General features: G+C 32.7%; 1 protein-coding gene across 1 annotated transcript in view; it reads left to right on the top strand.

Moving 5' to 3' along the window:
• Positions 1-12846, top strand: part of LOC127699885 (uncharacterized) — a 46376-nt gene that overhangs the window by 13825 nt on the left and 19705 nt on the right. The window contains exon 3 of the mRNA XM_052203290.1: positions 6079-6165. Within this exon, the coding sequence (XP_052059250.1) occupies positions 6079-6165 (87 nt within the window). The remainder of the gene's footprint in view (positions 1-6078; positions 6166-12846) is intronic.

The raw sequence follows: 12846 nt of genomic DNA on the forward strand, positions 1-12846 counted from the left end.
GGAGGATAATTAGGTACGATTTGCAGAAACAAAAGTTGATTTTAGGGGTTTCCCATGGTAAAACACGGACTAAGCCATGATTACTCTATTTCAAATGTCATCAACATGTCGCTTGGTATTTCCATTTGTAAGAATTAATTAAAACCTCATAGGATTATTTTAAGTATCATTTGTAGATAAACAAATAGCATATAGAATTGTTATTTACCAAACTGACTTTGTGGGCAACTGTGGTAAAACAAGAACTTAGCTATTTGTGTGTTCTCAATATATCTCCTTTCTGAGGAGTACCACCATGTGATATGGTGTAAATAAGACATTGAGTACATGGAACAGGCATAGATTAATGTAAGCATTTGCGTATCCAGTTCAGTAGTTAGGCTGTGATGGTTAGTATTACCACATGGTTAACTATCTTCTGGTTTCAGTTTATGTGTGTGTTGTGGAAGGGGGGGGCACTTTAGTCATATATGGTAGGGATAGGCAGCTGCAATATCCAGTTCCCTGCCATTTTCATATGTATATTTTGCATATTTAATTCAAAATAGAGCCTCCCACAAAACATATAAAGTTTTCATAGCATGCATGGTAAAGCATGGACAAAACCATTTCTACAATTGTAATTTGTCACAATTAACATATCTTCTATATGCAACTTCCATAGGACTTCAATTCTATTTTTTTTTTTTTTAGTTATTAGTTTTAGTGATTCCAACATTGATTGCAATAATCTTTGAAGGCAGTCTCCATAAATTTCGTTCTCTTTTGTACACTTTAACAAACATTGCTCGTCTTGCATGGATAGATGGTTGCATCTGGGTTGAAAATTGAAAAATAGTTATCGTACCTCCAAAATAGTACTGGGGTGTGAATAAAATATGATAGATTTTTCTTAAACTTTGCACAGTTGATCCCAACAATACGTTCATAAAAAAAATATGGAAAATAAGTTTGGGAGGGGGGTGGGGGGACATGATCCTTGTGTCAAATTTCCAGACATATTTCAGCAGAAATTACATCAAAGCCACCATTTAGTCCTAATGAGACCATTTGCCGTATAGCAGGGTTTTTTTTTCGCGGGGCGTTTATTTTCGCTTATTTTGGCGGATAAATGAAAATCGCGAAAATATATGCATACATTTGGTACATTCTGATTGTTATATATCGTTTTGTGAATGATCAATGTTATTCCGGTCGGCAGGTCAATAACAGTATGTGTTTGTTTGAACAACAATAGTGCCAAAGGGCACTGTATATACATGTATTTTATAAAAAGACGTCATGAGTGCTAATAAAAAAATGTATATGCATACCGTTTTGATTTACTGTCAAATAATATAAGCGAGTAAGGTACTCTGATTAATAAGTGTAAAATTATATACATGATATAAGAGTTGTAAGTCACTCATGATAATTGTATAACCTAATTAGTACATCAAAGGTCCACTCAATTTCGTAACTAATCATACTAACATTAAAAAGAAGTTTGTACACCTGTGACAAATATCTAAGTTAACGATATTCTATTGATTAACTGTAACTGAATATGATCAATAAATAAGACGTCATTCAGCAAAGACATGTTTCACTGTTTTCTTCCTGTCACCTTTTACAACTTTTTAAGAGCAACCAATTCAGTGTCTGCCAAAATATTTAATTGGGAATTTAGAATCCGCCAAATTAACAACCGCTTATATTTTTCGTATACTTTGTTGCCCCTAAATCTCGATATTTTACACCCGCGAAAAGAACCCGGTATACGGTATGTAAATTGAAAAATTTATGATTAAAACCAAATGTGACTTATCATGAGACTATAACTCGTCAGCAACACAATGGGTGTCACTTGTGGAATAGATACATGTTGTACTTTATGAACACTAGATGTAACTTAACGCTTTTAGATTGCAATCCACTTTTCTGTCCATATTATGAGATTTTTGTATTTATCAGTGCATATGTCGTATCTATTTGTTAATGTATGTTTCTATCCTTTGGCACAACTTCAACACTCGGTTTCCTTAACAAGTCTTGATCACGCAGGTATTATGGTACGCTTAAGCAAGTGGTATCAAAGAATTATACATACTGCATTTTATCCTACTCTGATATCGAATCAAGTAGAAGAAAAGTGAACGCGGTCAGCAATGCAGCGTGTAATGTTTACCATTACGGATATTATGAATTTATCCTGATTTTTCTTTACAGTTCTTATTGTACAGACTTTTGTTTTCTGTCTAGTGACTTGCACCCAAGTTTGTTTTTGTTTGTTTTGTTTTTGTATTTTTGCTGGCTGCCTTTTTTGTTTTGACGCGTGTAGACGAAACATGCTACTGACGTACCAAGTAACACACCTTGTATCTTTGATGACATTGTATAACCACTGGGTCGATGCCACTGCTGATGGACGTTTCTTAACCGAGGGTATCACAAGCTCAGTTGTTTTGACCTATCATCCAATAGTACTATATCCATATGTTGGTAAATTAACTATTTATGAAACGTTGAATTATTCGAAAGGCTGATGATATTTTACTGTTAGGCAAAGATTTAATTAAACGCTACTTGGCATTCCGTCTGTTTCGAATCATTACTGATGAGACTCGTGTCTGGCATAACAAAGTATAAAACTTGTATTTTTGACGAGTTGTGTGTAAGATATAGATAATCAATATGGATACGTCAAGATTAAAGGAAACTCGAAGGTAACATATGCAAATAGTGCTGATTTTTTATTGGCATATGGTTCAAGGTACTAACTTTTCAATTTGTCGACCAAAATATTGAATTCCTTCAATAAGGAATTATATACAACAGTTTGTATCATCAGTGAACAGAAGTTTCTTTCACGTCCGTATACGTGTTGATTTGTGAGACTGATTATGGTGAGTCATTGTTCTGGTTTGATATTGTTTTGTTTAAATAATTATGTCGGTTGAAAAACGTTTTAGGGTAAATCGGGTGTCTGAAGTATTCTTTGATTGTAAAATGCTGCAAACACATGTCGAGATATTTGAAATTAATTTGTAGGACTCCTTTTCAAAAGAAAAAAGAAAAAAATTATAATATAATCTCATGCAAATATATATTGTTTTACATACACATTTTTTTTTATCGAATGAAAATAAAAAAAACATGTTCTATAAGAAAAGATAACTGAAATAATTGATAACGAAGATCTAACTGTCTTTTAAGCCGTGCCTGGTAGTCTTTATTTTGAATAGTATTCCAAAATTGATATGTCCGTTCTGGCTATAATTATTAAATACATATCTGTCCATAAAATGTTGTACTTTAAAGAATACAATTCTTTTAAAATCTCAAATAACAAATATCGAACCTTCCGCTTCCTTCACATACATGACATACGTAGTTAAAATAGCATTTGTTTTCTTCCTGTCAAGTACGTGACTTTACCTGTGATATACCAGATTCTTCATTATATAAATAACACATAGCTGAGAGGGTGATAGAGCAGATTGTTACCCCGAGAAAACATTGTCAGCTGAGGCGAAGCCAAGGTTGACAATGTCTTTTCGAGGGGCAACAATCTGCTTTATCACCCTCTCAGATATGTGTTATTTAATTTATTATACTGAATGTTCTGTTATAACTGTCGATTAAATTCTAAATTCAAAGTAATAAACTATGACGTATTGAGCATAACAACCATCCGTTTTTAATAAAGCGCACACTTGATCAAGCGTCTCCGTGAAGGGAGATAGAGCATTTGCCATAGGATAGAATCGTATTTAATAAAGCGCACACTTGATCAAGCGTCTCCGTGAAGGGTAATAGAGTATTTACCATATAATAGAGTAAATAAACACCCTCGTATAAGCCAATCAAAATATTGCATTTGTACGTGAAGTATGATAATACGTATTATTACTCTTAATCAGCTACGTCTGGCCTTACCTGCTGATTTTTCTTTATTGCACCTGTTACATTTAATTCGGTACTAGCATGATTTATATCAAACTTTTTCTAAAAGTGTCCGTTAAAAATTTTAAAATTATAAAGAAACTAAGGTATCAACTCCCTCAGGCAAAGATAACAAAGATGGATTTGGCTATCCTTGTATGTCCTTTTATGTCATATAACTCTTCCACAGTTTCGATTCTTATACATCCTTGGCTTTCAAGTATTCGGTTTTGATGAAGGTAAATCAGAAAAGCGCTTCGGACGCATGAAATAAATAATGTGTTGTTTTCAATTCAGAACTGAAAATCAGTTTTCAGGTAAATTATGTTGGCTTTCGGTTACTGACCGAGATTCATCAGACTGTGTGAAAGACGGACTGTAAATTGTTGTTTGACAAAAATATCATTAGATACATTTTGTTGTATTTGTCTTATCTTCATTGACGAGTATCCTTCTTTTCCGTGTATTAACAATCAGCATTAGACAATTTTGCTACCGTTATTATATTCCAGGACTTAATATAACAAACAGCTCCGTTTTTAGAACTTTCAAAACATATTCAGTCTGAAGGTCAACTATATAATTGCTTTTTTTTTAATATGTTGATATATCTAAAATAACGAGGTTTCCCAACTATGAAAACTGTGACAATTCTTTAACTGTCTTGCTGTAAATTTAAACGAATCCAAGGTTAAACGTGACTCGGGCAGATCATTCTCACTAACGGAGATCAACAACATATCTGACATTCCTTAAACATTGTGGATCGTTCGAACATCACGTTTAAAGTCTTTTATCGGGCTTATGTGTATCGCAAATAATACGATAAATTATTCAGAAATAACGCTTTTACTTTGGATCCAATTATTGTTAATTTTTTGTCGAGCGTGCGACATTTATTACGCGAAAGCGAGACATGGCGATCTTCGATTCCGTCGTCAGTGTCTGCGGCGTCAACATTTAGGTTCAGTGTGTGATTAAAGTTTTTCAATAACTTTGTCAAACCTTCATGGAATTTTATTAAATTTACCCGGAAGCTTGTTTATCACTACAAGACAGAAACAAGCGAAACTTTTTAGTTTTCATTTTTCTGTATTTTACTGATAAATGAACTTAGTTTTTTTACAGATAACATTCAGATTTAGTCTGATGTTAACTTTTTTCTAGACATCAATAACTTTGTCAAACCTACATGGAATATTATGAAATATGGAGAGAGGTATGTTTATTACCAACATACAGTATATTTTATAATCTACAATTTGGATGCTCAGTCGCCTTTGTATATTTCTTTAGACATACAAGTTCTGAATGTGTTGTTAATAATGTAAGGTAACAATCTAGTCGAATGTTAGTACCTAACTTATTTATGTATATATGCTTTACTTATACGTGTTTTGATATTTGTGTTTTGATGATATGAAAGAGGAAAGACTGAATTGAAGGATAATTATGCCTTCAGGAGTACGCAGTTAATTGCACTAGAGAAACATCTGCCTGTCACTTGTTATTAATTAAAATCAGTTGATATATGGTTAGTGTGTACATGATGACACTTTTAAACCAAAATGCAATTGAACTTCTAAATACGAATAATGTTTATACCCGCTTTCATCTTTTTTTTTTTCTTGAAAATTTTTGTTTTTTATATTATAGAGCTATTGCATTAATAATGAGATATATTGTCCCAATCAGTATATCATAATGAACGAGTTTGCGAGTACTAACATAGTACCAACTATTTCAGCAACATATATGATTTGTCATCCAATTCCTGCAACTCTGATGCCTGCAGCAGGGTGCAATTTACATTTCCGCCATTTTGTTTATCTGCGATCCGATTGCATGCACATGTCGTGTTACTCCGAATCTCTCTGGTGCGTACCAAACTTTTAAGACGAAGTATATAAGGCAATAATCAATATGATGCAATATAGGTCAAGATGAAAATCAAATCATCAGAAATGCTCTACTGTTATGTATTCTAATATATTTATACATGTTATACACAAAGACTAGATAGCATATCGTCAACTATTGCATTTGTATTTTACAAAGACATCTAAATGACATACTTGATACTAAAGTACAAAACCATTGTTATTTAGAATTGAGAATACTGGTCAAATGGAATATACATGTTTTTTCTTACAGGGTCTGGGTGAGGCAGCTGCAGCCGGGAATTTGGAAAAAGTCAGAAATTGTCTTGTCGAAGGTGCAGATATAAACGATAGTGTGTGGGTGAGAAACATATAATAAAAAGTTCAATGAGAAAATAAAGTGGTATTCAACGATACGACAAAGAATAATGAATAACAAATGTCCAAATCTTATTTTTTTCCTATACACTTCATCTATAATTCTAATTTTCTGGAAATGTCGATCTTCTCGGGGTCAACTGATGATCGTATGTAATTATGGAAAAATAAAAAAATTGTAATTTTTAACAAAGGTTGTACACTAATTAAATGTAACTTTTGTTTTGATGGTGACCCCATTGAAAATGTTAGAAATTATAAATATTTGGGTGTTTTTTCTGTTTCTAGGAGAATTTTTATAGGGCTCGATATGATTTGTATCAAAAGGGGTTAAAGGCGTTCTTCAAGTTATAAAGTACTTTCGGTGAAAATATCCCGAACATTGATAGTTGTTTACATATCTTTGACCACACGATAACGCCGATTGTATCATATAGCTCAGAAACTGGAGAAATAGTACTTTCAAATTTTAAAACGCTAAACAGACAGTCTTTTTTAAAATAGAAAAACAATTAGTAAATTTGATTCCGAAAACTTAAGTTAAAAGTTCTACAAAAACATTCTCGGTGTTAGTAAAAAAATCATGCAATTTAACTGTTATGGAAAGGCTAGGGCGTACTCTATTGCACATTGACCTTATTTGTTAAATTTAAAAGTTTTACAAAGACTTACTAATTTAGAAGAGGGTTATTTGTTTAAACAAGCCCTGTTCACAAGTATGGACACTCACAAATGTAATGAGTTCTTTCGGTATTCTAGTATTGTATATATTTTAAGATGTTTTTATGTTGATATAAACAAAATTTGTCGTTGAAAAGGTTGAACATATTTGAATTAGTAGATATAGGATTTACTGGAAAAATACTATAGATGATAATGCAAATGTTAGAAAAGGAAGAGTGCGTACCTTATTTAAAACATCTTCAAAAGAGAAGAAAAAACTACATTGTATCTATATCTTCTTTGTGCAAGTGTATTTGTGATTGAACGTAATACACGACAAATGTTAACAGTGGTTAAATAAATACCATTGTTACAATAGCAATGACATTTCCGATATTAAAGAGCTGCAACTCTCCGCTTGCCTCCTGCAACATCATTCTTTACTGCAGAAATTAAAGCAATAATTATGGCCTTGCAGTTTATTGCTACTTTTGACAAGTCAACGTTTATCATATGTAGTCCAGCTGATTCTTGTATATTTTTAGAAGAATTGTGGGTTTGGTGATTAAAGCATGAAGCTTTGCACAATTGAAGATATATAATTGGTAGTCAATGTAAGCTATGAACCCACTCTGATGTAACATGTTGACATTTTTGACATTTTTACCTATTATGTCTGTTTGTTTTGTTCACACATCGCTGTCAATATAACGGAATTTCATGCGACTGTCATGCAAGTGAGAGGTTTAGCTAGCTATAAAGCTAGGTTTTAACCACCATTTTCTACATAAGAAAATGCATGTACCAAGTCTGGAATATGACAGTTGTTATCCAATCGTTTGATGTGTTTGAGCTTTTGATTTTCCTCGGAGTTCGGTATTTTTGTTATTTTACTTTTTGTTGAAAAGGGACTGCTGACCAGTCTTTCAATCATTCCCGTTTTTTAGTGGAGTTGGTGTTGCTTAATTGTTAGATTTGTGTGTTTTGATTCCTGACTGATGTTAGTCTAATCTTGCGTTTTTTTTTTATCCATATTCTTATCTGTTTTGTTTTATTAATGATGTTTGAGTACCTAAGTATCTTATCCCTCTTTTTTATGATCTAAACAGAACATATTATCGATGTAGTTTTCAACATGTTTCTCAAAGACAACACATGCAGTTTTTGCCCCACTCTCCACTACCCTTTAAACAGCACCGTATATAACATCATTGTCCGCGAGCATTTCCATCTACTGTGACATCCGTTTTATTTTTGCCAATCACATTTTATTAGCTCATTACAAAATGTTGATACCTTTGTGATAAATGTCCAATAGTGTATATACTATCCACATTTACTCAAAGTAGCATTCTTGATAAAAGGCCGAAACATTCCCCAGCCTCAAGCTTTCACATGCTTTGAGAATGGTGTGTGTTTGCTTCTAAACCGTTCCTGATGAAGAACATCATTTGGGTTTTTCTGATGACGTTATACTAATTCAAAGGTGGATTGAAACTTGTTAATTACTAAGGCCGTTCCTAGACAAAACACCATTAAATGCCGTAGATGTGCGGATTTGATGGTCAATTGGATTGCCCTTCCTTCTCCTTTTACAAGTGTGTAATTCTACTCATTGGCTTGATCTACGTGTACCATTTTTAAATTACGTTTGCAACACTTAAACTGTATGGTTAAATGACATTATATCGCGCACGGGTACTGGAAGCGATAATTTGGAAAAAATATTCAAAGAACCAATAAATAAGCTGTATAATGGAATCTCAATACACCCAGAAGGAACATTCTCTTAATGATTTCACATCAGCATGTCAAGTTCAATATTTAATGTTACAGACCAGTTGTGGTTCAGTGGACTCTCAATTTCCCTCTAATAAATTCATTCTTTGAATGTTACATAGTTCTTACAAGGGTCTCGTCCCCAAGTAAAAATTAAGTTAGGATCTTTGCATAGGAATGAGAAGTACACCGATTGTAACCTCATGGGAGTGTTTTGTTGATGATGCATAATGGCCTTTAAAAAATAATCTGCTATTCATGAAGTACTATGTTTTCTTTAATATTTGTTCACCCACTGTTTTCTAACTAATCACATAAGGTTCGATATCATTTCTATATCATGAATATGAAGACTTGAAACAAAACTATTTGTTTGTTCTGCTAGAAATATGTGTGCCCAGTTCCGCTGTTCCAATTTTGCAAAAGGAAAAAAAAAGATTGATCATTATGGTAATTGATACATGTCTCGGAAAAAAAAAACACATATTTGGATTCTTTTCATGGAATGTAGAATGGTTGTTACAGATTTGATCCCTTCCTCAAACATTGGTCAATACGGACAGATGTATAAAGGCGGGTGACCATTTATCTTGGCTCTACATGCGTGGAATGCTGTCAAGACATATTTAATGTTTTCATTATAAACTGCTTCAAGTAGTCTGCGTAATCATTTTGTTAACTTAATTATACCATGTAAGGATAGAGTTGCACAATTGTCTAATTATACCAGGTCGGCATACATTTATTTCTGTTTAGACAATTGTCTAATTATACCAGGTCGGCAAACATTTATTTCTGGTTAGACAATTGTCTAATTATAGCCTACATCGTATCTTTTTGAACTACCTGCATGTGCAGATTTTTCAGGTATCGTTGTTAAACAGGTTATAGCGCTTGCTTGTTAATTGTAACACCAAAATAATCAGTAAACAGAAGAAGCAAGTACCTGCTTTGTAAATGGCCTGCCAAGCCTGACATTACTGCAATTTTTTAGATGATTACTATGTTCTCTTTCAGTTGATCATGAAGAACACTTTTAGAGTCGAGAAGTATACATTCTAATTAAGTCTAGCTTACATTTTGAAATTATGCTAGTGTCTATACGTAATCCCTCGTTATAGGCTACTATTCTGCAAGAATGGTGCCGTAGTAACGATTTTCTATACTTTCCTCACAAAATCTTTTAAAGTTTGCCTTTAGGTTATAAAAGTGGCATACGCTTTTTATTATAGGGTACTTAGTTTTACTGAAGGTACGTCAAAACAAAACACTTTATAACCTATAAGGGATATTTGTTGATTTTGATAACTTATGGCGGCCATCTTGGAAAATACTGCCATATTGAAATTTCAATTTGGGTCCATAGCTTATATTGTTCGAAGCACCAAGCACTACTAAGATGACAAATTTGAACTAATACAAGGGATATTTTGATATTTTGTGGCGGCCATCTTGGAATATGCCGCCATATTGAAATTTCAAGGTGGGTTCATAGCTAATATTTTTCGAAACAACCAACACTACTATCATGCCACATTTGACCTTAAATGTGACGTTATATAAGGGATATATTTTGATTTTGATATTTTACTGCGGCCATCTTGGAATTATCCGCCATTTTGAAATTTCATGGTTGGTCAATAGCAAAAATTGTTTGAAACACCCAGAACTATTACCAGTATTTGGTGCTTTGATCATCGAACCCACAATTGTCTCACCGATCTGCTGAACTAATGTTCTGATTCGTTAACATGTTTAAAAGCAATACAAAATACCAAAAATAAAAACCCGTTAATTCTAAAAATCCTTTACGTAATGAGAAATTTGAAAATTCTCAATAATGAAATTATATTTCTATAGGTGCCAAATCATACAGGCATCCACGGAAATACAGTTGTAGATCAGGAAGCAAAGAATGCCTTGCACGACCCAATATCTAAATGTGAAATAACATATAATATACTGATTTTAAATCTTATTTAAGGGAATATGTTTAAAATATATGGAAAAATGCTTGGAGTAAAAGGAACGGCAATAAATTGCATGAAATTAAACCAAACATATGCAAACCTTTAAACAAATGTATATGCAGGAAATATCAGTGTGTTATTTGTAGATGCCGTATTTGATATGCTAGCAATTCAACCGGTATGTATACCTTGCGATTGCAAGTATACAATTAAACATATCTTAATTGAATGTATTGACTTTTCCGATATCCGGAAAAGAACATTTTAATGTAAATGATATGTATGATTTATTCAATAATATTCCTGTTGAAGATATTGTTTTTGTTCTAAAAGAAATTGGAATATATTCCAAACTATAATATATTGTATAAGTGTAATATGATTTTATAGTTTTATTAATTTATCTTATTTGTGAATTTTCTATGTACATAGATAATTTTGCTTTAAACTAAAGTTTTAGTAAATTGAAGGACCATTTGTCTGATTTCAAAAACTGTCTTTTGTTTAAATATTTGAATTCGCTCTAGCCTCGATATAGCCTTTTTGTGTCGATGCGGCGTAAACATGGTAAAGAATTCAATAATCAATCAATCAATCCTATATTAAATTACTTACACTTTCAAGTCTGTTTTTAAACACTTAATTGTCTACTTCATATCAAGAAACTACTATCATATATAAACAAAAATATTTCAAATTGCAATTACATTAATTTTATGTTATACCCACATGTAATAAAAACAAATATACACAGATAAATAGTTAAACTGTGATGCAGAAATTGTCATTATAATGGTTATATAATTATTCAGGCTGTTTGCTTATAATTTTACTGATTATATAATATTAACGAAGTCTACCATTAAGAAAAGCATGCAAAATCATCTGAATACAAGTTTTTAGTCACGACTGGAGGTATCGGCAAACAGGAAGTAAAAGGTTGATAGAAAAGTGCTTACACATTAAAAGTCATCACTATAAAGCTATATACCAAATATCAACTAATTTTGCAGCATAAGAGTTGAGAAAAGTGTGATGAAAAATTCAAAATTTCAAAGCATCGGCAAACAGGAAATAGAAGGTCCTTGGGGAGGTAATTATTTAAATTTAAAGATCAATAATTTCGGAAGAGCTTTTGATTTCAAAGAAGTAGGGTCACCTCAATTTTCTTTTATCTGAAATTAATTTATATACAAGCCAAAAACTTCTGTATGGCACCTATATTCATTTCCAAAAAGAAAGAACTGTTGGCCATGTTCTTTTACATACACACTAATAGACACATCTTTTTAATCTATCACCCTTTGAGTGAATGTGCTTATAATTGGTTTCATTCAAATCAGTAGTTTCAAAGAGAAAGATATTCTGAAGTTTAAAAGTATGTTAACAACCTCTACAGACAATGATGGTCTCAAAGTGATACCATTAATTCACATTACAGATAAACAGGTATTGTTCTATGGTGAATTCAAGGTTACTCAAACTGAGAACCAATAGTTGTTACCAACTCTGAAATTTCATTATGGTATTCAAGGGTCTCGATTTCCTGCAGAACATTGTAAGTATCCTCATCATCTTCACTTATATCTGATTTTACCACTACGGGTGAACAAAGTTAACCATAATGTGCTAAGAGACTTCGAATTTGGGATCGAGAAAGGGCTTCCGCAGTGATGTTAAGGCAATTTCGATTAGATGTGGTCAGGGGGAGGTAACCCTACAAGGACCTCATTACAAAATCATATATTCATTAATTGCGGAGATCTCGTAAGCTGCGTCTATCGATACAAATGTATGATAACATATTACATACATGCATTTGAATTAAAAACGGGTATTAATATGATGTAATTTATTTACCGAAACGCGAATATTGTATGTTTGTGCCTTAATTATTTCGTAAACGGTTGCAATAGCTTTTCTTCTTGCCGAGATTGTCGGCTTGCGGGACCCCGCCTCCTTTTGTGGATCAACCAATCAGAATACGATCGCCGTCGGAAAGATGCTTGTGGTTTGCAGAATGGAAAGCACCTTGCAGCGGAAATTATTTTCACTTCTACGTGAAAATCTAACAAGAAAAGTAAGTGTAAGACACCAAATATGTAAAATTTATGAAACATACGTTGTTTCTTTTGATAATCATTCGTATCAGATGGCGAAAAAAGGCACAGTATAAGAAAAAAAAACGAGTTCAGTGTTGACAAGCATGGTATACACGTGGTCATAACGAAACTAGTCTGCAAAAAAATATA

This window comes from Mytilus californianus, unplaced genomic scaffold, assembly GCF_021869535.1.
Source record: "Mytilus californianus isolate M0D057914Y unplaced genomic scaffold, xbMytCali1.0.p SCAF_43, whole genome shotgun sequence".
Taxonomy (NCBI): domain Eukaryota; kingdom Metazoa; phylum Mollusca; class Bivalvia; order Mytilida; family Mytilidae; genus Mytilus; species Mytilus californianus.